At 35.3% G+C, this 25,856-nt stretch overlaps 1 protein-coding gene across 1 annotated transcript; it reads right to left on the bottom strand.

Annotated features, from left to right (window-relative positions):
• Positions 1 to 7,437: 7,437 nt before the first annotated feature.
• Positions 7,438 to 9,867, bottom strand: LOC111988924 (protein CHLORORESPIRATORY REDUCTION 6, chloroplastic). Its single transcript, XM_024020727.2, has 4 exons — positions 9,561 to 9,867; positions 8,126 to 8,257; positions 7,833 to 8,041; positions 7,438 to 7,751 (listed from the first exon to the last, which is right to left on the bottom strand). Exons 1-4 carry the CDS (start codon positions 9,772 to 9,774, stop codon positions 7,545 to 7,547), a joined length of 762 nt encoding a protein of 253 aa, XP_023876495.1. The 5' UTR covers positions 9,775 to 9,867; the 3' UTR covers positions 7,438 to 7,544.
• Positions 9,868 to 25,856: the final 15,989 nt, after the last annotated feature.

The raw sequence follows: 25,856 nt of genomic DNA, 5'->3' as shown, positions 1-25,856 counted from the left end.
GAGAGAGAGAGAGAGAGAGAGAGAATAGGAAATGTTTGTTTAATGAGCAAAGAGAGAGAAGTGTAATAATTTTTTTTATTTTTTATTTTTTATTTTTTATAGCTTCAAGCTACCGTACGCAGCTAAAAATAGTTTCGTACTGTAGCTCTGAAGTTGAAATTTTTAGCTATACCTTCATTGCTGTAGAGCGATTTTTGTAGTTTGGTGAAACTAAAATAACTATATAGCTATTTAGTTTTACTGTTGTGAGTGCTCTAATATGAAATAACAGTGTTTATATCCTACATAGAAGATTCATAATGGGTTAAAAATGTGTTGTTCCATGGACTAAGTCTCAAAAATGTTTTTATTAAAAATTATAGCACTTTTATATTAGGTCGGGTCATAATCTGAATTAAACAAAAACTAAGGAAGGCCCGGAACATACCCTTACTCTATTTTAAATTGGAGAACCGACAATTGGTTTCTTGAAACTAGTTCCCGTACCATTTGGGGACTAATTAGTTATAGACTTATAGGACATATTTTCTCTGTGAAACTTCTTTTTTGAATGAAACCATGTATAAAACGACTGAGGAATTTGACTTATGGGATCAACGAAACATAATGATCGAATGAGTCCAAGATACCAAAAATTAAAGAGTAAAGAACTTTCGGCCGACAAAGAGACAATAGATGATTTTTTTTTTAGACTTAGCAGAATAAATTGGCCCACTTCTAGCTACAGGAAAACCAACAACCAAAGAAATAAATAAGCCCCTTTTTTGTGTTCTGGGGTAATGTTTTATGATTTATGTCTGGTCACTACTCAGAACAAAACAATAAACAATAAACCTTTATGTGTTGGTTTCCATTACAGTAAGAGTTTCAAATACTCAGGTTTACAACTTCCAGGTGATAATAGTTCTATATTCTTTTGTGGTGCCGTAAAGGTACAATGGGGATTCCATTAATTAATATATAAGAGACTAGTATTAAAATAGGTTCCAAAATAAGCAGGGACCAAGTTAGAAGATAGAGGAAATTAAGGAATTACATTGCACGTAGGGCATTGGGATTTGCTTTTGATGTCAAACTTCAACACTGTATTTCATTTATGTAAGAATCATTGGCAAGTATTCTTTATATCTGTGCATTTGTTGTCGAGGTTGTTATTGGGTCCCTGCATGGTATCAAATTGAGGTTAAAAATCTCTGTCAGATGAGTTCTTTTTAGTGTTTTGCCATTAAAAAATGACAATGTTTTGTAGCATTGATTTCTTTTTTTTTTTTCTTTTTTTTTGGGTAAAGTGTCGCATTGATTTCGAAATTCTACGTGAAGAGAATATGAAAATCATAAATGCACGACAACGCCCTAATTAACCAATAGACAGCACTCCCTGAGTACTGTAATAAGCAGCAATCCATCCACATAACGTGTTCCATGCTTTTCTATAAAAATGTTTTTTTTTTTTCTTAGGATTTATTTTGTTACTCTGCACATTCCTTAACACCTGCTCCTCAACATGCTGAATTTATGGCCAATAATTTCATGATTCAATAAGTGTATTATGGGTTCGTTTGGAATCTGTTTATTTGGTTGAAACTAAAAACTTTTTGTTGAAAGTACTGTAGATAAAAATAAAAGTTAACTAAAATAGTATAGTAAGACTCATGAATAGTATCAAAAAATGTAGTAAGACCCATGAATAGTAGTAAAAATAAGCTGAATAATAAAATAAGTTTGTAAAAATAATTTTTGCCAAACACACACTATATAATGGAAAATACTAAAAGCTATTGCAAAGTTTACTAAAAAAAATTACAAAACTAATGTGACAATAATATAAGATTCGATTTAGACAACATAATAAATGAATTTTTGAATTGATTTTACGTAATTGATGATATATCAGTTTGTAAGATTTATGTAGTAAAATTTGTAATATCCTCAACATCACTCTTATAAATTTTATCATAATTTCGCTAAGAATTGATGTTATCCGAGATGATACCAAGAGTATGTTTGGATACCGCTTATTTTGCTGAAAATTGAAAAATAGCAAAATAATTTTTAAATGTGTAAATAGTATCGTGGGACCCATTTTTAATGAAAGTTTTGCTGAAAAAAGAGGTTTGTGGGTCCTGTGAACAGTATATGAGACCCCTAGAAAAGCATAAAAGCTACAGGAACGCGCTTCTCAAAAAAAAAAAGAAAAAGAAAAAACGTAGACGTAGATGCCGACCTTTTCATCCATATCCAAACGGGTACCATGTATGACATGTACCAATTCAAAAAGAAAATTTGAATAGCATGTGCAGTTGATTGCACATCTTGATCTAGGATCCATGTGCATCTTCACTGGAGATGGAAATGACAAGAAGTAAGTCATCGGTACGTCGGTGGGAGACTCTCCAAAAGTCAGCAAAAACAAATTTGTGGTAGGCTACAAGGCAGATGCTAGGGTCTCTTGATTGTGCATATCTTAAAATGACATCAATGCAATTGCAACCCTTACGTAGAATGGGTAATACTTAGTCCTTGGGGTCAATCAAATCCCTAAGCATTTGGTAGTGGTTTAGGATTCAAATTAAGGAGGAATTCTCGGAAATATACAGGATTGATCTCAGGGATTCAATCTTGAAACTCGAGGGATTTCTCTTGGATTAATTGCTAAGATTAGCTTTGGGTGCTTTTAAAGCCGAACTAAGGAGCATGAACAAGCTTGCTTGTCATTCCTCTATCCATCCATCATTTCTAGTATGTCATATTATAAAATACAGTTTCGTACTTAATATGTGAACAACCTTTAAGTCGAATATATCTTAATTTCCATGTTTCATTTTTTTTTTCTTCTCACAAAAAAGACGAAGGATATGAAATAGGGTTGGCTCGAGGCGTGAGGTACTGAGGTTCTCCAAACTCCAAAAATTTACAAAAGGCTCCTAAAGTATAAAGAGGCAAAAATGTACAAAAGCTCCCAAAAATGGTAGGATGATAATTGATTTTTTAAATAGAAAAAATATAGGTGGGTTTTGCATCGTTTTTACCACATCTAAAAAGATCCCCAAAATATTGAGCTAATAGAAATCTAACCCAATTGAAACCCTAAGTTTTTTAACCATTTTTTTTTTAAAGCGTGCCAAATACAAAACCTTAATAATTAATTTTGCATCTTATAAAGCAAGAAGAATGATTTATAAACGAAGATAATTCTAAAAAAAATCACACTTTTAATTCATTGACTTACGTCTCAAAATGTATTATGTATATTGTGCTGCTTCAAATTTGAAAAATCATAAAAGATTGTAACAAAGAGTGATGGGTTTGTAAGTTAATCTTTCTTTTGATAAATATGATGAAATTTCAACATATACTGTTCGTTTCATAATAATTGTTTTTTATAATCGGACCAATACGCCAACTGATTTTTTGTGTAGATGATATTTGAATCCCATATCTCTTATCTTATTACAAGAAAATTTATTAGCTAAGCTAATTGGAATCACTATTTCTAAATTTTGAGCTTCTGACAAAGAATATGAAATGTTGGTCCGTATCAGCACAATAAATCTAACGCATGGATGATTGCCGTCTGAAAAGGGACATTTCGGTGCACTAGTAAATGCTGGGTTAGGTTAGATAATAAATCAGTTCAGCTAGTGTCCATTCAATGCCATAGATTTCATGGGATGGAAGAGACTCTCTCTCTCTCTTTTTTTTTTTTTTTTTTTTGAGAAGAACATGGAAGATACTCGAGAGACAACCAAATGCGGTTCATGGCTCTTGTTTTTACTGTTAAAGGGATAAAAGTATCCTTATCTGTAACTACAATAAAAACGAGGAAACAAAAAATGTGAAAAGAGAATCAATCACAAGGCTTTTGATATTGTGTTTAAGCACAGCCTGATAGGACCTCTAAAAGACATGGATAAATCAAATTGAGGAAAACAAGATTAGACTCCTAATAAAGTCATTCATGCAAAAAGTCTATAAGCAAGAATTATACTCATTCTATAATAAGAATGACGTTTAGTCTCATTGCAAACCATTTTCTTTCTACTATTGCTTTTCAATTTGTGTTAAATGCATAGTGTGGGAAAGTACAACATACAGAAATATGTAGTGTGAATATTCACCAACCTGGTTGAGAAAAGAAAAGAAAAGAACAGGTTGTGACTCTATGGCTATACAGGTTGTGACTCTATGGCTATTCAGCAGAAAAGAAAAGAACAGTTTGAATATTCAAACAACTTTTTCTCCTTATTCATGTGCAGAGACATGTCAGTCTCTGAAGGAAGTCAATAAGTCATATTTATCCACTCATCTTTGGACAAAATTATGTCTTATCACATATGCAAAATGCATCAATTTATATTTTGGTTCCATGAATTTGGAAATAAACCCAAGTATAAACTGGGCAGTATCGGCTGGTACAGACCCCACAAATCTGACAAAATAAAAAAGATTGTTAACCAGATTAGGAACCCATCTTCTTCACACAAAAACAAACAATTACTGAGTCATGCATGTACTAGGCATTGAATTTTTTTGTGAGCTTGTCCTCCATGAATGTTACATTGCAACTCAATTGCTAACATATGTTATAAATCTTATATATATATTATTGGTTCATAAATATATTTGTTGGTCTCCATTTCCTTTTGCTACAACTTGCTTTGCCTCCCCTCCCCATACCTGTGTTATAACTATCGCATGTTCACCGGTCTATTAGCACATGGATGTGAGCCCCGCCCTAGCTAGCTAGCCAACCATGTATTAGCCTGCCCGTCCTTGACACTGTTGGTCACTTGGTCTCTAGAATTCAGATGTGTCCTCCAACTTGTTGAATTCAACGCCCGTGCATGAGGCACCCTTTTTGAATAGACATGACCATCACTGAAAAAAGTGTACAAGCATGTGACTAAAATGTGCACATATCATATATTGGAAGAATTTTATTTTAATTTTTTTTTTCATTTTTGAGAAATTTCTAAAATAGGATTTAATTCCTTGATTTTGGGCGTTGTTAAGGGTTTCAAAGTTTTTTTTTTTTTTTTTTTTTTGAGAAGAGGGTTTCAAAGTTGATATATATATATACATATATATATATATATATATATATATATATATATGTATATATGTATATATGTTGAGAGATATCAATAACTTCAAGTATTAGTTTTTCACCAACCTGGTTGAGAAAATTGTTTGTGGTTACAGACTAGAGAAAAAACTTAATTATCATTACTTATCATTTATTCCAAGTGACCAGTGTTCTAATATTGGTAGCAAACCTAAAGGGATCGATAGTCTCAAATTAGGTCACGGTATCATGATAATGACGTGTATGTGGAAAGATCCGACCATTTTTGACAGGGGCCTCTTTTGAATGACAAGGCTTTGCTCAAGTTGGGGTGCAAACAACAATTCATGGGGTCAACTCAGTTTTGGGATGATTGTTTTTTGTTTTGTGATTTAGCTTATAATTNAATAGACCAATTTTAAAGTCTTAAGACTTTAACAAAATAGTCTGCTAATTTTTAATGAACAATAAATCTATAGAACATAATTTTCAATGGCTATCCTAGCTAGTTTTATGGTCTTATCATTACCAATTTGATAGAATAGGATTTAAAAAAAAAAAAAATTGAAAAGCAAATTCTAGAGAGAATAAAAAATCTCAATGGACATGCCCTTGGGATAAGCTTAGCCACCACGACACTTTCATGTCCATTGTCTAGGCATGTTCTTGCTAAGTCTAGTTCAAGCCCATTTGCATTGCAGGTAATACAGTGGGCCTCCATAAAATTGAAGTGTATATCTTTTTTCTTTTTTTTTCTGCTAAGGCCAGACTAAGCCCATTTAGCCATATGCAACAATGTGGTGGAAAAACGCTCCTTCCAATCAATCAAACACACCTAATCGCTAATTTTCCCTTAAAACTTTGGAATGTTGGCCTTCAAATAAATATCATGAGGCTGCCAAATTTGATTAGGCCAATAAACAAACTCCTTTAATTTTCACCTTGCCCCATGATCGCAAAATTAAAAGGGTTGACATCCTCAAAGTCGAAATTATCAACATCACAACCTTGAGTTTTGTAGAGTGCTAAACGCTCCAAGAACTATTGAACATGCCTTCGTAAATCTTCCACGTCATTCGCTTGGTTATCATGATGATGAGCCTCCCTCCATGTGGACAACACCTCTATCAGCTAGGCATGTTATTCGCCATAGATATCATTGTCATTGTTTAATATTAGTGCAACTCATCTCCTATTAGCGAGTATTTTGTCCATGTTTAAGGAAGAAGAGAAGAAATAACGGTGGAAAAGGAATTCTGAAATCAAAAAGGTTTTGATCAAGATAAAAGTGAACTATTGTTTTTCAAAGCCCTTTATAACCTTTGTATATGACTAGTGCACACATTTTAGTGTACTAAAAATACACACGGTATGCCACTTATTCCCCACCAATTTCATTTATGTCTATTTTCAACTATTTATTTTGCCATGTGAGATTTGTGTGTATGGATATGTGTAATTGGGTGTGTGAAATTAGTCAAACTAAGACTCCTAACCTAACTTGGAAAACAAACAATAGTGATAAAGATAAATTAGGAAAGAAAATAAATCTAAATAATATAATTTAAAGTTCAAATTCAAATAGAAAAATAAGAAGAAAATAATGTTGGCTTCCTAATTTTTCTCTATGATTTTTGCCATAGATTGCTGTCGCCTCCTCAAACTGTTAGGATTGTTGCTGTTGAAAGCATCATCTACATCATAAACTAATGTTCTCATCAGTCATCACTGTTCTGTGTAACTGAAATGCTAAAGTATCACGGAGACGTGTCTTGATGCGGTAACATGTCATATGAGCTGTTTTCTCATTAAAAAAAGGCTAAGTTGGGTCTGATTAAGAACTTCAGCAGATAGTTCATATTTCTCTGTAGACAGTGTCAGCGCTAAATTATTCGAATAATGCAGAAAGGAGAATTCAACACAAAAAAGAACAAAAGAAATATTGGAAGCTCTACGGCAAGAGCTTCACAAAATTTGTAGGGTCATGGCTGCAACACTCTCGCACTAAATTCTGTGACTATAATAATATATTATATATGTACAGATACCATTTTTGTTCCATTTGAAAATGCCTCTACGCATTCTTGACAAAAACTTTTTACAGCAAATTCACCCAATATGTCTTTTTCCTTTGGCTGGGATTCAAAATGTAACCATCAGAAACACAAATGTATGTCAAGAGATATAAAGAACTACAGTTTTGGAGAAACATAAGTGAAGATGTCAGATCTTCACCAAGTACCGCACAAAGTACAAAATGGTGAATAGCATCGCTTTGGACAAAATGATACACTTCAGCTCTGGTTGGTGAATCTCATCGTATTGTTTGGGGGGGGGGGGGGGGTTGTGGTAAACTACTTTTAGATGTTCCACATGGTCATTATCGTTATATGGGGTCTTTGAAAATGTATTTTGAATCTTGAACTGAGATCTTGGATTCAAGTGGAGTACAATTGGAGTTGCAGGCTTCTTTAATTGTTTAGGATAGATCAAGTGGGTGCTTTTCGATCAAGTCAAATAGTTCATCTCCAATTCCAAATCCAAGCATCCTGGCCATGTCACTTGTCTTCAATCTAGGCTTTGGAATATCATGTTGCTTCAACCAAGAATAGACAATAAAAACTTTCTTCATAACGAACAGTTCCAGTGCCTCAGGATTAAAAACAACACCCATTCTCATATTCATCTGCCACAGAAAATTTCAAGACTTAGAACACATTGAAGCATAATCTCTCTTTCCCTCTCATACTCTTCATTTATTAATTACCTGATGAGGGACCAACATGGCTGCATAACGAGCTAGCTCTCCTGCTCGCCAGTCTAACAAGACAGGCAGCCATGGATAAGTAGCATCAAGTCTTACAAACCAGAGTCTTATATCAGGAAATTCTGTTAATTCTCTAGGATCGTATTGATCTTCTCTTGTATAGTTGATGGTAAAACCAATTGTACGTTCAAGAAACTCTTTTGGCTCAACTGTAACAATACCGGCAGAAGGATCATATGAATCAGTATCCACTTATGTCGAAAAGCAGTTGAATTCTTCACAATAATACTTACCAGATAATGGTGAGGTAATCCCTGTTGTGGTTTGAAATGGGGATAAGTCAAGACGGCTAATGATATCATTATCAATAACCACGTCAAATCGGTCTTCACTAGGTGGCATTGGAGGTTCCACTTTTGATGTATCTGTCAAAGTATAGTTCAAAAAATCTATCAAAAGTAATCTTGGACACAGCAAAACAATTACTGTTGGTGGTCTAAAATGTATGGATTTCTTGAGGAAAATTCAAAGAATTACAACTTCTAATAGTCATTTAGACAAATTCTAATAATTCTCCTTTTCTTCAATATAATGAACTTCTTTCACCTATGCTGCAATGCACATGTGGGATTGTAGCTCTGCTGACTGTTTCATGCTTCCATCTGAACAAGGTGAACCTTGTTTTTGGGAGAAGACTAGAAGGGTAAATTTAAAAGGTTGATTGGTTGAAGTTAACTTGCACATAGCATAGGGTCCAACCATCCAAGCCCAGAAACTCTTCAGAAAATCAAGTGGGTAACCAATTAAAAAGCAAGAAAAGAAAACATCAGATATAATGTTCTTCTTATCTCTACTCAGGTGCGCTAGAGTTGGTCACTTCCCTCGTTTCTAGGAAATTGTCAGAGATATTATGGCCTAAAAGGCCCAAGTATATTGTAGGCTCATTACCCATGTATTTGTCGAACAACCAAAGTGATTCCAATTCTACTTGTAGTGTTACTTTGCTTGTTCTACAATTATACAAGTATTACTGTACTAGGTCTACAGCAAATTTGATCCTTTTAGGCCATAATATTTCTAATAATAATGAATGGGTGAAAATATTTTGATGAATTTATTCAATTTGCCATAATCCATAAAAGCATACAATAAGTTGATCAGATCTTTTTGACCAAACTATGATAAGATGATCTAAATCATTGAAGCTTCAGTGCAAAATTGCAGCCTTAGTACATCCAACTGCAGCCACACTCGGCACTGTCATCAGTGTCAATAGCTGCAGCCTCACACATCATTGCTTAAAGTTATGATTAATCTCTCTATAACCTCATTAAGCGAAAGCAGTAACTAGTAAGACGACTAGTCATGGACATTTGCTAACAAGAAATTTCTTATTAAGGGAAACTATGCAAAGCTACAAGTCGTATATGTTCGAGTTAAAGAGATAACAATATCCTGATAACTTGAAACTATTCTTGTGGCTATTCCTATATCTTCAAAACTATATATTATTGGCTATCCTCACCTTAAAGCAACAGCTCAACTTAAATGTGCCATTCTTTGTGCTCATAAATTCAAGTGGGCTTTTCAAGATTGACCAAAAACTATAAGAAAATCAAGTTGAAACTTACAATGCACTTCACAGTTTAAAAAACATGTCATTTTTCTAAAAAAGAAGGCATATAGGCTAGTAACTGATATGTACTTCATGTAAGTTTAAGGTGTTACCCTCTTCATCGTCAGTTAAAGAGAAGTCGAATTTCCCTGATGGATTGAAAGCAACTGAGACTGCCACTTGTCCGCGTGGCCGAGTTGAATGCGAAATTTGCAAAGAAGCCATGGGATCCGAGATGGGTTTGCAGGAAATGCATGGAGTAGGAGAGGAAACTGTTTGTTTATGTGAATGATAAAGTGGAAGAATAGGCTTGATGGTTGTAGCCATTGGAGGTTTCAGCTGGGTATTCGTGTGATATGGCCTGAGAACTGAGACTATACGGTTGCCTTCTTTTTTGTTTCAATTTATCTACATTTTCTCTTGGCCTTGTGTTTTGAACGCTCATATCCGGTTTGGGCTTTTATAGCATAAACCTTACCCTTATTATCAAATTTGGAAAATTTATACAATATTCCGTGAGGATAATAAATTAATAATAAATAAATAACGGAGCATTCTCTCATCTCATACGAATAATAAATTTTACCATTAATTTAATTAGTGAAATTCACTATTCTGTGAGACAGTGGGAAAAGAGAGTAGGTCATTATAAATTGTCAGAATTATATAATTATTCTCCAACTTGTCTTCAATGTATAACTTGAGGTGGCATAAATAACAAAATGCTAAAATTATTATCAATTTTAATATTAAAAAAATTTATAAACTAATGTGACAATAAATAAAGTTTGTGTTACATTAACATCATAATTAATAAATTTCTTATATGATATTATATATATATATATATATATATTGTAGGGATAAAGGGTCCAAGAGTATATATTGGGCCGTGGGCTTTGTATGAGGATGCTTAGTAGTCCAAGGATAGATAAACGATAGTGAAGACGTAAGAATTAGAACTTCATGAGCAAGTTATGACTGAGAATGTTGGGGAAGGTGGGCCGAGGAGGAATGCCTCCTCGGTTAAGCAAATGAGAGGTCAGAAGGTGTAGTCTGCCATCCAGAGTAAAGTTATGGGATATCCTATTGATAAGAATACACATTATGAAAACATAGGACAAAGGGAAGCTACAAAATATCTAAGAGAAAGCTGCCACCACCGCATTAAATGCTCTGCAACTAATTCTTTGACCGCATTAATGTGGAAGTGATACTTGAACAATAATTTTTCAGCTTTACAGTTACTCCCAAAGATTTCAGGAAGGTAGTGATGGGACAAGGATCAAGACCAGCAACCTAATCTACACGTGGAGGGTGGAGATGAAAGAAAGAAGAGAATATAAAGTAGAAAGAAAACCCTGGGGGAAGGGGATCAGAGAAAAAAGAAAGGAAAAATACTGTAACAATAGGAACTAGACTTGTAATCAAATTCAAAATACATCTTCTCGGATTGTGCTGAGGACAATTTTCTTTGGATAAATTCTGTTTATCTTTGCTTTAAGGTCATCTAAACCCACCATAATTGTTGTCCAATTCATTAGAGCCTAGTTTTCTGACCCACTCTTTATATATATTGTGTTGTGTTTAAAAGTTGATACATAATGCATTTTTTTTTTAAATATTCCTAGTATTACTCGGCACAAATAAGGATTGTCAAGTCAGGTTGTTACCACTAATATGGTCTTCCAAATAAATAAATAAATAAATAAAATACACTAGCCACCTAATACTGAACATTTTTCTAAAAAAATTTACTTATGTAATTTATTAAGTGGCTTGTCTTTAATACAGATCGAGTATTACATATAAAATAAAATATAATTTCTTTGAATGTTGTTGCATAATCTTTTAAAACTTCATATTTTTCCACATCATCATGGACAAATCCAGGATTTCATCTTTGAGTGTTAAAACATGAACAATTTTTTTTTTCCATTAAAGAATAATTAAGATAGAAATATACTAAGACTCAAAATGAAAACCTAAACTAACATATATTCAACATAAAAATTATAAATAAAATAAAAATAATTTTTTTTTCTAATACAATTAATCCAATCATCTATCAAAGTAGAACTTGACTTTTTTTTAAATCCCAAAAATCAATTATGATTGATTATGCATTAAATTTTATAGTGATTTCTATTTTAATGTTTTCCAATTCCATAACTATATTTTGTAATCAAATTTCAGAAATTGGAAGTATTTCGATTATTTTATATGTTGATTATGAGCGATTTGAAGATCCTTTGAGAATTTGATCTTGAAGAATTTGCTCAAGTGAAAAGATGTTTTGCTCAAATAAGACAATAATGAACCTGAGACTTTTCCTGTCACTTGCTCGAGTGAGATTGTGTGCTTTAGTTTTCAACTTCCTACTCTCTTTATATCATATTTGTACAGCTATGTAGACCTTACTTTGTATGAATTTTACATACTGATAAATGTTGCCACACCTAGAGCTATTTAGAGAAAACCTTGAGCCTTTTGTCCATGTGCTTAAATTGAAAATTCTTGTTCTTGGTTCACTTGTCTTGTGATCCCAAAGTAAGGGGTTGTGACAATAATTTGAAACCACACAAAATTCTTTTGAGCGAGGTTCACTATAGCAAATCAAAGTGCTATAGGTTCTAACTCATGCGAACGAGAAGTTCATGGAAGAGATTCTCATACGATAACTCTAGAAGTTCTGGAGTTACTGTGACCAAAATCTCACCTCTCCTTTTCAACCAAACACACAAATCACCTATATTTTTTCCTCTTCATTTTTCATTTCTTCATAAATTACCCTAACCAAAACTGTCTCTGTAAGTCATGTATTTTTTGTTTTTGTTTTTATTTTTTAAATCATGTTTTTGAAAACATTGAAATGCACATTTTTGGAACACAATGAGGGGTATCTTTTTCAAAAACGTTGCTTTATTGCAAAATTGGTCTTTTGTTTCAAGATTTCTATAAGTACGAAAATTTAAAATATTCCATAAAATTGCATAATGATCAAAATACTAAATAAAAAATCTATTGCCTTACCCACATCTATCTTCTCTATACCTTGGTGGTTGTTTTCTTTTTTCCCTCTCTTCTCTATAGCTTGTTGTTTCCCCCATTTGCATAGATAATTGATTAAAATTACAATATTATATTAGTTTTGGTAGGTATTATCACATCTATTTTATGTTTATTTCAGTACTTACACATAAACATGAGAGCTTGCAACTTTTCTTAAAAATATACTTAGTATGTGTATTTTTTTCTTGTAGGATATTAAAACTAATAGTTAAGTATGCAGACATTAAACAACTAAGTAAATCCAAGGGACAAGTTCAATTTAGAAATGATTTTTGAAGTGTTTAACAAGTTAAAGATGTGTGGAAATATAAAAGGAAAGAGAGAATTTTGTTTAAGGTAGAGTCAAAAAAATGGAATGAAAACATTCTGTGCAGTTTTTGTAGTTTAGCCATATCTTTTCACTCAGATGTCAGATTGTATATTCTTGCATCATTAGAAAGAAGACTCAAAGATCTACAACTTAGTAGTTTACCAAAATTTCATAGTCGAACGTTTTGAGGTATAAAAATGACCTGGAAGTTGACTAAATTCTAAAATTCAGAATTGACAAATTTATTTTTCTTTTTTGGAGCATGTGTTTTAGGGTTTGGAGTTATAGATATGGAGGAATAGAGAGCAACATGATTTTCTTGTGCTGAAAACATTTTTTTTTAATATTTATTTTCAATTTTTTTCTTTTCTATGGAGGCTTAAGAATCTAAGTTAGTTGGAGTGATCCTCATATTGTAAGTTACATCAATCAGTATCATGAATGTTTCTAGAGTTGATTTTGGTTATGTTAGATAGGATATCCTGCGAGAATAGATTTATAGTAGTAGCAGACTAACTCTTGTATGATGTTTCATTAGATAATGCTAGAAAAGTACACATTTTCTTTTTTAATACTTTATTCTTACAAATTTTGATTATATTCTTTTCTATATTTAATATTATTGGGTTGAATGTCCTCTATTTGTAATGCTTAGTTTACTCATTTTCGTCTCATTTGCAATCCTCTACCATAACTGTTAGGAGAGGGAAAAAAAGGAATGACTTGTTACTATAATGAATCTCCACTCATTATAAAAAGTATTTCTATGACATGCAAAATAAGATTTCATAAAGAGAGAAAAATAGTGGAAGAAAGGAATGTGGTAAGAGATAGGCATGGGCAAAAATACTATTAAATATAAAACATTAATAAAGTGGGAGTGTACTTTTTCTTATTATCATAACAAGATATTGCACTATTAAATAAAGAAATTATAAATATTGTCTAGAAGATGACAACAGAACCACAACAACATAGTTATGTCCGTTTTAGAAATTTACATCCAAAATAGTATATTTTCTTATTTATTAAAAAAGTGCATTTTTTTTTGGTTCATCAAAGGGTGAGAGATTTGATTTTGTATGGTGGTATAAAGTGAAGCAGGAGAGAGGTAGNAACTCTAGGAGTTCTGGAGTTACTGTGATAGGAAGACAAATGACAGGTTTTCACAACAGCTGTACAAAGGTTTTTCAAGTAGATTGTTTTAACTGTTTTTTAATGGTGAATTTTTTACACGATTGGGCCCCTTGAGTGTTTTTTCGTTGAAGATGTTCTCTATTGGTTTTCTACCTTGTCATTACATTTTGTTTCTTGTTTTTACTGTTCTCTTTATATTATTCTAGGTTTGTGATATCTTTATTGAATTGTTTATTTGTGTGAATATTTTATTGATGATTTGATTGATCAATGAATTTGATAATTAGTTGAGTAGATTCTATGGAATCTGAGCTAGATCGATCTTTCAAAATTATTATGTCTATATTCTTCTACGTTGATTACTATGGGTCCATTTGACCTTGCGTTTTTAAAATGAAAACACATGTTATTGGACAAAAACACTATGGCTTTGTTTGGTTGGGGTGGGATATAAAAATTGGAGGAAGAAATTTTTCTTTCTATATATATTTGGTTGGGATGATGGAAAAGTAGAGAGATGTTATTTTTTTTTTTGAACAAAGATGAGAGATCAAAAATGTGGTTTGTATAAATTAACAATATGAAAGTAGAAAAAAAAACTAATTTTTAGAAGAAAAAAAAGTTGAACATTACTTTGAAAAAGAATAAGCAAAAAGGAACAAAAATTAACATGGAAGGGAGGGGAGGGGTGGATGGATAAATTCCATTTTTTTCCCTGATTCAGGGGACTCCAAAATCACCTCAAATGGTGGGCTTAGAAGAAAACACTTGGCCTACCAAAATCTCACCTTTCCTTTCAACCAAACACACAAATCACCTATATTTTTCCTCTCATTTTTCATTTCTTCATAAATTACCCTAACCAAAACTGTCTCTGTAAGTCATGTATTTTTTTTTTGTTTTTATTTTTTTAAATCATGTTTTTGAAAACATTGAAATGCACATTTTTGGAACACAATGAGGGGTATCTTTTTCAAAAACGTTGCTTTATTGCAAAATTGGGTCTTTTGTTTCAAGATTTCTATAAGTACGAAAATTTTAAAATATTCCATAAAATTGCATAATGATCAAAATACTAAATAAAAAATTATTGCCTTACCCACATCTATCTTCTCTATACCTTGGTGGTTGTTTTCTTTTTTCCCTCTCTTCTCTATAGCTTGTTGTTTCCCCCATTTGCATTGATAATTGATTAAAATTACAAATATATATTAGTTTTGGTAGGTATTATCACATCTATTTTATGTTTATTTCAGTACTTACACATAAACATGAGAGCTTGCAACTTTTCTTAAAAATATACTCAGTATGTGTATTTTTTTCTTGTAGGATATTAAAACTAATAAGTTAAAGAACTGAAAAAGATTAAAAAAAAAAAAAAAAGTAGGGGAGGAAAAATGCATTTTTTTTGGTTCATCAAATTACCCTAAATTTGATGAAAAAAAAAAAAAAGCATTTTTGCCCGTCATGAGGTGCATTGACTTCACTAATCTAAACAACGCCTACCCGAAGGACAGCTTTCCACTACCCTGAATCGACCAGTTGGTGGATTCGACCGCCGGGCACTTGCAGGGACGCATTTTCTAGGTATAACCAAATACAAATGGCCGAGGAAGATCAGGAAAAAACGGCTTTCATCACTAGCCAAGGACTTTATTGCTACCAGGTCATGCCCTTTGGTTTGAAGAACGCAGGGGCAACGTACCAAAGATTGGTAAACCAGATGTTCAACAAACAGATTGGGAGAAACGTGGAGGTATACGTTGATGATATGCTCATTAAGAGCAAAGAAGAAGAGGATCACCTGGATGATCTCAGGGAGACGTTCAACATACTCAGACAGTACAGCATGAAGTTAAACCCGTCCAAATGTGCCTTTGGGGTCTCCTTAGGGAAATTTCTCGGGTTCATGGTGTTGCAAAGAGAAATCGAAACAAATCCTGAAAAAGTGAGAGCTATCCTTGAGATGTCCTCACCAAGGACGGTCAAAGAAGTACAATCACTCACAGAATGAGTAGCAGCCTTCAACAGGTTTGTCTCAAAGGCGACGAAAAAATGCCTTCCTTTCTTTAAGACCTTGAAGCGAGCTTTTGTCTGGACGGAAGAATGCGAGACAGCATTTTAAGAATTAAAGCACTACATGAGCAACCCCCCACTCCTGAGTCCGTCCAAAGAAGGCGAAGACTTATTCCTTTACTTGGCGGTATCTGTAACGACGGTCAGTGCAACCTTGATCAGAGAAGAGAACAAGATATAACTTCCTATGTACTACATCAGCCAGGCCTTTTAGGGAGCCGAAGCTCGATATCCGCGCATAGAGAAGATCACCTTCACCCTAATAGTGGCCTCAAGAAAACTTCGTCCTTACTTTTAGGCTAACCCAATCATAGTAATGACAGACCAGCCCATCAAGAAAGCGATGAATAAACTTGAGGCCGCAGGACGAATGGTACAATGGGCCATCGAGCTCAGCCAGTTTGATATAGAATACCGCCCATGGACGGCCATAAAAGCTTAGGCATTAGCAGACTTCATAGCGGAATTCACCGTCCCCGAGCATGCATAAGACCAAGAAGAACTTTGGACGATCAATACAGACGGATCATCCACCTAGAAAAGAGGTGGAGCGGGAGTCGTTATTACCTCCCCTCAAGACGATGTTCTGAATTATGGGGTCCAGCTTAAATTCCCTGTAACCAACAACAAAGTAGAGTAAGAGGCTATGTTAACCGAGCTAAGGATAGCTCGGGTATTGGGGGCTAAAAATATCGTGCTAAAAAGTGACTCACAACTCGTCATAAGGCAAGTCAGGGGAGATTTTGAAGCAAAGGAGACAAGAATGTAAAAATACCTCAAATTGATGGACTAGTTGGTAAGCAACTTTGATCGCGTAAAGTTTGTTCAAATCCCATGGGATCAAAATGCTGAAGCCGACGAAGTAGCACGGAGTGCATCAGCGAATGACCAAGAAAAGATAAATGATTGGAGGCTGGAAGAACAAAACTCTCCTAGCATCAAAGAATTTCAAACCTTCCCTATGCATACCTGCTCTAGATGGACGAGTCCAATTTCATCTTACCTTAAAGATGGACAGTTACCACTGAATCTTGAAGAAGCCAAGAAAATCCAGAAACGAGCTACCCGGTTCATGGAAGAGGTGCACGGGGGAGTTTGTAGAGATCACATGGAGGTCAAAGTCCTTGGTTTGGAAGACCACAAGGGTAGGTTACTTTTGGCCCACAATGCAACAAAACGCAGCAGATTTCGTCAAGAAATGTGACAGTTGCCAAAGGTATGGGAATGTTCAACGAGTCCCAGGGGAAAAGATGATGACCATTTCCTCACCCTAGCCATTTGCACAGTGAGGGATTGACATCATGGGCCCCCAACCACAAGGAAAGAGATAAATGAGGTTCCTACTCATTGCAATTGACTACTTCACGAAATTGGTCGAAGCGGAAGTGCTAGCAACGATCATAGACGCAAAGGTACAAAATTTTGTATGGAAAAATATTGTTTGCAGATTCAGGATACCAAGGATGATCATTTCAAACAATGATCGTCAGTTCAATAGTCACAGATTCAGGTCGTTTTGCTCAAGCCTAGGCATAAAAAACAAATACTAATCCCCAGGACATCCCCAGGCCAATGGACAGACAGAAGTAACTAACCGAACCTTACTCAATATCATCAAGTCTCGGTTAGTGGGGGCAAAGGGAGCATGGCCTAAAGAGTTACCAAGCGTCCTGTGGGCTTACAGGACTACGACATAAACACTAACAAGAGAGACACCCTTCAACCTAACGTACGGCACAGAAGTAGTCATCCCTGTCAAAGTGGGGCTCACTAGCATCAGGATGGAGTTCTTTGATGAACAAAGCAACGACGATCAATTAAAGCTGAACATCGATTGTCTGGGCGAAGTCAGAGACCAAGCCTCCCAGAGAATGGCCAAGTACCAGCAGAAGATGGCCGAATACTACAATTAGAGGGTAAAGCTGAAAAGGTTTAGCATTGGGAATCTTGTCCTTGGAAAAGTGACTCCTGTAACAAAAGATCTAGCATAAGGCAAATTATGACCAACCTGGGAAGGGCCTTATAGTGTCGTCCATTATTCACGATAGGGAAGCTACCACCTAGAAGACCCAGAGGGAAACAAGCTACCTCGTCCGTGGAACGTCGAGCATCTAGAGAGGTATTACGAAAAGGAACCCATAACTTGATTATAAGCAGTCAGCATGATTTCGTGCTTCTTAATACAAGTCATGTATTCAAATAAATGATTATTTAGCATTTCATAAGTATTATTCAGCAGTTCATGCGTTCTAGTTATCTCTTTCTCAAAAACCAAAATTGTCGTTCAGATTCGAGTTAAAAAGAAGAAAGACGATAAGATTCCTTAAATGGATGTACATCGTCTAATTAAAAAGACGATAAGATTCCTTGAATGGATGTACTTCATCCAATTAAAAAAACGATAAAATTCCTTAAATGGATGTACATCGTCCAAACAAAAAAGACAATAAGATTCCTTAAATGGATGTACATCGTCCAAATTAAGAAGACGACAACATTCTTGAAATGAATAAACATCATCCAAGAATATGTCAATAACAAATTCTCTAAGTTCCTAGATGGACAAGGAGAATACTTCAATAAAGATTCTTTAAGTCCCTAGATGGACGAGGAGAATACTTCAATAAAAATTCTCTAAGTCCCTAGGTGGACGAAGAAAATACTTTAATGAAAATTCTCTAAGTCCCTAGATGGACGAAGAGAATGCTTCCACAAAAAATTCTCTAAGATGAATGAGGAAAATACCAGCAAAAGGATGAATACAAAATATATCATATATATAAAAAGATACAAATTGTTCAAAAGCCTTAAAACATACAAGGCCCAAAAATATTGTTCGTCCAAAAGCCCCATAACATACAGGGCCTTTAAAAAAAAAAGAAAAAAAGAAAAAAAAAAGGATGTTATAGAAGGGGCAACAAGGTCAAGCTTGAAGGGCATCATCACCACCCTTATCCACCTCAGGGGGCCTCGCTAGTGGTCACAGAAACTTGAGCAACCTGAGTCGCCTCGTCCACCTCGATCTCTTTGTCCAGGTCTTCCAGATCAACGCCCAGACCGTGCTTCACCAGGTACCTCCTCAACAATTCAAAGCCTTTGAAATACCACTGGAACAAAATGGTGTTGTACTCATCGGTTGTCTGGAAAGTGAGGACGGCCTTAGCCACCGTAGCTTTCATTCTCTAGCCAGCTGATGTGAGAAGCTCATCCTTCCGTTTTACCAATAACTTCTCGGCATTAAGTTGCTCAGTCAAAATCTTGACTTGCTCCTTGGAGGTATTGTGGGCATCCATGGCAGCAATCAAGTCCTTCCGCTTTTGAAGTGGCCATAACGGCCTTCTCCTCGTTCGTTAGATATTGAGAAGTGAGGTGCATCGCTTCTCCCAACACCTAATAAGAAGTGCCATCAAAACTTGAGTCAGGAAAAGCATCCAAACCTTAAAAAAAAAAAAAAAAAATGATTACCTGCACGAGCTTGTGAACGTGCTGGCCCACCATTTCATGGGAGGGCACGTAGGAAATCTCCTTCATTTCCTCAAGAGTCAGGAGCTCGTTTGCCCGAGCCATGGCTGCTCCAGCATTAGCCCAAACACTGGAGCCCACTTTCTCCTTTCCCTTGTCCACCATCTTCCGTCTCTTGGGGGCAGGGACCTCTTCGATAGAAATGGCTAGAGAAGCAGTCCGTCCTTCGACCAAGGTAAGGGTGGACAAACCCCTCTCAGCCGTCTTTTTCTCCTTCTCCTTCTCTTTATCAGTTATCCTTAACTTTTTCTGGCTAATGCTAAAAAGGGGCTCATTTTTCTTCCCCTTGATTTTTGCATACATATCCTTGTTGAATTTGGTCGTCATCTCTACACCAAAAAGAAAAAAAAAATTTAAAGAGTTAAAATGAAGAAAAAGAAAAGGATGGTCAGGCATGTCAAGGCAACTCATGTCTTCTCTCTTCCCGATCAAGTGTTTGAAGAACGTAAAATGAAGGCTCCAGCCCCAAACAATGACAAGCCAATGTGCATGGGTCGACCAGCTCATCAAAATCGTTGATTGTGCTTGCGTACTTAATTGCTTCCTGAACTTTCTCTTCAAACTACCTCTCAAGTTCAGGACGCTCCTTCACTATAGAACAAAAAAAAAAAAAAAAAAAAAAATTACACAAAGTTAGAAGTACGATCAAAATAGCCAAAATACTAAAAAGAAGAGACATAAAAGGCAAACGCACTAAGATAAGGGGTCTCCCACCAGTGCAGCAACCTAGGTACATTCCCCTAAAAGTCATCGGACAAAGTCTCCCAACCATTGCTTGACACGAAAAAATATCTGGACTTCCAGTAACGGAAGGACGAAGGAAGGTCGACAACGAGACGACATTTCCTATCCCAGGGCACAAGTTCGTAATATCCAAATTCCTTGGACTCTTTTAAGCAATAGAAATGGATGAACTCATTGAGAGTAATCATGTCCCCATCCATTATGGTTGTCCAAATCACCATACAACTTATGACGATCTTCTAAGAATTCGACATAAGCTGCCTTAGGGCAATATTCAGGTGATTTAGGAGCTCTATAATGAATGGATGAACGGGAAACCTTAGGCTGCACAAGAATGCAACCTCACAAAAGTAGACCTCACCATGGGCTAAGGCACAAGTTTTTTCACCTTTCCTAGGAAGACGAGCCCTAGTCTCATCGGGGAACTGGAACCTATCCCTAAACTTGTTAAAGAAATCTGCCTTCAAGGCACACTTTTCCTTGAAGGCATGGAAAAAACGAGGTGTGGCAGAAGTAGAAGGAAGAATAGACGAAGGGGCGGAGGAAGGCACGGAGGTAGCTGTGTCTGTAACAGCCCCGTCCGCAGCCATACCAGAAGACGAACCCTTCACCTGACCACTCGATCTCACCTCAGATCCCATATTTTCCCTCCTAAGGACCCCATAAATAGATTTGAACCAAGACAAAGACTGTTGCAACAGCGGATACAGGCCATCCAATGCTAAATCAAGGCCACTATCACCTACGACAAAATCCCCAATTTGTGGGTACCGGTCACTAGAAGAATCTATTAGGCCCTCTAAGCGAGCAAAAAAAAAAGGTGATGGAGGGAGAAGTATGCCTAAATTCAGCGTAATCCACCATTAAGGAAAAATACACAACTCCAAAAAATAGGAATATGAAAGAGAAAAATACAGTAAAACCGAAAAGGAAAAAAACGTAAAAAAAGGGGAACGTACTTGGAAATAAGGAAGAAAACCGGAAAGGCTAGGAGCAACATGCATAGCAGCAACGATGAGCTCAGAAAAATCGGACACAGAGAGAAAGCAAATAGAAAGGCTAAGAATCAGAGAAATCAAACCCGAAAGGAAAGTAAAGAGATGAGAAGGGAAAGGCAAAGAGTTATAAAGGTTTGCCTTGGAAAATGTGGAAAAATTGAAAAAGCACTCACCGAAAACAAGACCTGCTCACCGATCAGAAAAGGACACATGGCCACGATGCATGCCACGCCGCCACGAGACAATTAATGCGGAGAACGAAACCCCAAGCATAAAAAAAAATAAATAAATAATAATTCTCATATTCCTAAGACCATCTAAATTAAGGACGACCTTGGAATAAGGGGGTAGCTGATAGTCCCAAAATATATTCGTCCACCTACTAAGAGCGATGGACGAGGACGACTCCGAGGTTAGCCCAGCCTTAGGGAAACTACTTGGCAAAGACTGGACCATCGTCCCCCGGTCATTATGAAGCATTACAAGGATAATAGTGAACTTCCGTACCATTGGAAATATATCTATCCATTTAACACCCCACATAGGCATTACAAATTCGGCAATGATATCACCATTAAGGCAAAACCAATGACTAGAAGGAAGAAGAAAGCGCCTATATATATATCCATTAACAAGCCTCGACAAAGAGGTACACAAATTTTCTAGCACACCAACATTACTTTCTGAATACTTCTTTTCACCTCTAGCTATTCTAACTTTGGCATTGGAGGCTCTGTGGCAGGCACTATATCGGTGACCGCACTCTTTCTTTTCACCATTTTTCTTGTCTTAGGATCAGGATTAGCTATGGACAACTCCCCGCTAAATGAATATTTCTACTAACGATCTGAGCATCATCACCAAGAATTCTGGAATTTGTATTATATCAGACTTAATAAGATTACAAAGCTGTAGGGTATTTATACAAGATGATTAGGCTAACAAACTCTAACAAACTAAGCGCGGGAGTTACTACTGCTCTTAATAGATTTATCAACTCTATTAAGCCGCATGTCGTTTATCTTAACTACTCTGGCAGACTACATGTCGTTTTGTCTATTGCACCACTGCATTGGCTTGAGATGAACAATCTTGATCAGTAGCTGATAGCTTTACATTCTTCACTAAAAAAAAAAAAAAAAAGGTTCAAACAAGTAGTTTAAGAAACAACAAAAAATAAAAACAAAATTGAAAAACGAATTTGCAACAAAGTGGACCTCAATTAAGCCTAGGTTTGTTCTGGAAAGTTCGACCTACCACTCTAATTCAAGATTGCTTTTGATTGCTAGTGGGGCAGTGCAATATAGTACCTGAAACACGCAGAACACAAATGCCAGTCCAATCTTAAGGATATGCTTGAGATGTTTGTACTTGATGATGTGCTGAAATCGTCAATGAGTTGTATGCTCCAAATCACGCTAATGGGTACCTGTGAAACAAGAACACAGGACTAAACAGAAGACATTGGTGTGGTACCAGCTAAAAACCCTCCGAAGGTTAAGTTAGTGAATGAGAAATCTCTAAAAACTCTTTAGTGAGAGAGTTAGGAATTTCCTACGTACTTGAGAAAATAAGAGGTTTGGTGCTTTTATAGTGGTGAGTATCAAATCGAGATCCCTTCAGAGTATGGATTTTTCCTTGTAGGGAAGATCTGGTATTTAGGGTTTCCGAGATTTTAGGTTGCTTTTCCATATAAGGGAGATATGGGTGAGTAATGGGGTTTTTGTACATGATATGCAAGATGTTTCCATGTACAGGTATTTGTGAGGACCACGATAGGCCACGTAGGACCTATTGGCTTTTCCACCCCGTCGACCCATGGCCTTCCATCGCCTAAGGATCTCCCGTTGGTTTATGGGAAAGATGTGTCCGTCGGGCTTCACGATGGCATTCTCACACTCATTATCTTCATTCTGGGGCCTCCATCAGTTTTTGTGGAGTTGACAAACCTGTAGGCATCGTCACTTTCTTGCTTGATTCGTTTATGTGTGTTAATTTTTTTTCACAAATACCTCTATTAGTACTTAAAGAAATAAGGAAGAGTATGTCCTCGTGTTTTGGAATGTGCTCACCTTGTAACATAATTGTTCTAGACTTCTCTAATTTATTTAAGAGCCCAACTAATTTTTTTAATTGAAGCCCAATTTTTTCAAAGTGCAATAGGTACATAATTTTAGAAAATTGGTGGAATTAAAAGTTGTATTAAGCTTGTGAAATCAATGAAGTGACCAAACTCTGATTTAGTTGGGTTTTGATTTAGCTGGGTTTTGTAGCTGAATAGCCTTATAGTCGAATTGACATATATGCACGCACAAAGTGCTTAAGTAATTTAGAAGAAAAAGAGTTTAACTGCGAGATTAGTAGTATATTGTAATTATTTATTTATTAAAAAAAAAAAAAAAAAAACTACTAGGTTTTGAGGAGGATGTCTTTTAACTTATTTGGGCTACAGGTAATGGTCCAATTTGAATGGACACATTTTCTTCCGGTGTATTGCATTGAACCCCATTAAGCCTCATTTAAATTAAAATTTCTTAGAATAGGCCTAAATTAGAATTCTTTGAACTGCATCATAATAAGATTTTTGACCAAGCCCAGCGCTGATCATTTTTTTTTTTTTTTTTAATTATAAGGCCGGACTGATTTATTTATTTATTTTAATAATGGAAGCCCAATAATCTCTTTTTGGGTATGCAATTCAGCAACACGAGAAAGTAAATTGCATTAGAGCGTGTATGCAAATTTGTTTGTGAGCCTTTATTAATGTTTAAAGCTCAAATTCATCCACCATATAAACGTCAGGTAAGTACAAAATCAGGTCACTAGGATGCTAGAGAGTAGAGACGTCTGGGCTCTCCTAAAACTGGGCCGTATCTTTAAAACAAAACTATTCATATTCTTTTGATGCACATTGCATACATTACAATTACAACTTTTACCGATAATCTCATGAATATTGAGCTCGAGGATTAATTCAAAAACATTAACACCATTTCATTTAAAAAAAAAAAAAACATTAACACCATGTTACATATAACTTGCTACAATACAATTTATATTTCAACTTATTTTACAACTTATTTCACATAGACTTACTACTTTTTTGTTTTGAGAAGCACATAAACTTACTACTAACACCATATATCTTCTATTTTTTCATCACTCAAAACCTAGCCCTTCAAGAAGTTCTAGAAAACGTGTCATAAGACTTATTGAATTCCACATCTATAAATAATAAAAGCATGCTCTGCCTCAATTCTTGTTTTAGATTGAGAGAGGAAATTAAGGCAAACCTTCACTCAAACATTCTCCAATTCCGTCATTTGTTTCTCTGTCACATTAGGAGTAAGCATGGGAGATCCATTGGATGCTTGGGAAGATGATTGGCAGCTTGATTGTGATTGGAATTTCTGTCGGAACCAGTTTGAAATTGATTTTAAATTTTCTTGACAGAACTTGAAAATCATTCTGTACGAGCCATAAAGTAAATACACAAGAATGGATACACCTAAAGTGAAGAAGACCCACCCCAAGATTGGGACAAGGATGAAAATGAGTAGGTTACAGGCCAAAGCTCCGAAGAAAAGACACACTTTTTGGAAGAAATATTTTTTTTTTTTTTTTAATTATAAGGCCGGACTGATTTATTTATTGATTTTAATAATGGAAGCCCAATAATCTCTTTCTGGGTATGTAATTCAGCATCACGAGAAAGTAAATTGCATTAGAGCGTGTATGCAAATTTGTTTGAGCCTTTAATAATGTTTAAAGCTCAAATTCATCAGGAGCGGACGCCATAGGTTGAAACTCTCTAAAAAAAAAAGCTCAAATTCATCCACCATATAAACGTCAGGTAAATACAAAATCAGGTCACTAGGATGCTAGAGAGTAGAGACGTCTGGGCTCTCCTATAACTGGGCCGTATCTTTAAAACAAAACTATTCATATTCTTTTGATGCACATTGCATACATTACAATTACAACTTTTATCGATAATCTCATGAATATTGAGCTTGAGGATTAATTCAAAAACATTAACACCATTTCATTTTAAAAAAAAAAAAAACATTAATACTATGTTACATATAACTTGCTACAATACAATTTATATTTCAACTTATTTTACAACTTATTTCACATAGACTTACTACTTCTTTGTTTTGAGAAGCACATAGACTTACTACTAACACCAAATATCTTCTCTTTTTTCATCACTCAAAACCTAGCCCTTCAAGAAGTTTTAGAAAACGTGTCATAAGACTTATTGAATTCCACATCTATAAATAATAAAAGCATGCTCTGCCTCAATTCTTGTTTTAGATTGAGAGAGGAAATTAAGGCAAACCTTCACTCAAACATTCTCCAATTCTGTCATTTGTTTCTCTGTCACATTAGGAGTAAGCATGGGAGATCCATTGGATGCTTGGGAAGATGATTGGCAGCTTGATTGTGATTGGAATTTCTGTCGGAACCAGTTTGAAATTGATTTTAAATTTTCTTGACAGAACTTGAAAATCATTCTGTACGAGCCATAAAGTAAATACACAAGA

Source organism: Quercus suber, unplaced genomic scaffold, assembly GCF_002906115.3.
Source record: "Quercus suber isolate HL8 unplaced genomic scaffold, Cork oak 2.0 scaffold_6, whole genome shotgun sequence".
NCBI classification, from domain to species: Eukaryota; Viridiplantae; Streptophyta; class Magnoliopsida; order Fagales; family Fagaceae; genus Quercus; species Quercus suber.
This window is presented reverse-complemented; position numbering and strand designations above follow the sequence as displayed.

Coding starts and splice junctions, on each gene's coding strand:
- LOC111988924 (XM_024020727.2), bottom strand. CDS start 9,774: ATGGCTACAACCATCAAGCCTATTCTTCCACTTTATCATTCACATAAA. Junction 8,258..9,560: donor TTTAACTGACGATGAAGAGG/GTAACACCTTAA, acceptor ATACTTTGACAG/ATACATCAAAAGTGGAACCT. Junction 7,752..7,832: donor CCATGTTGGTCCCTCATCAG/GTAATTAATAAA, acceptor TTTCTGTGGCAG/ATGAATATGAGAATGGGTGT.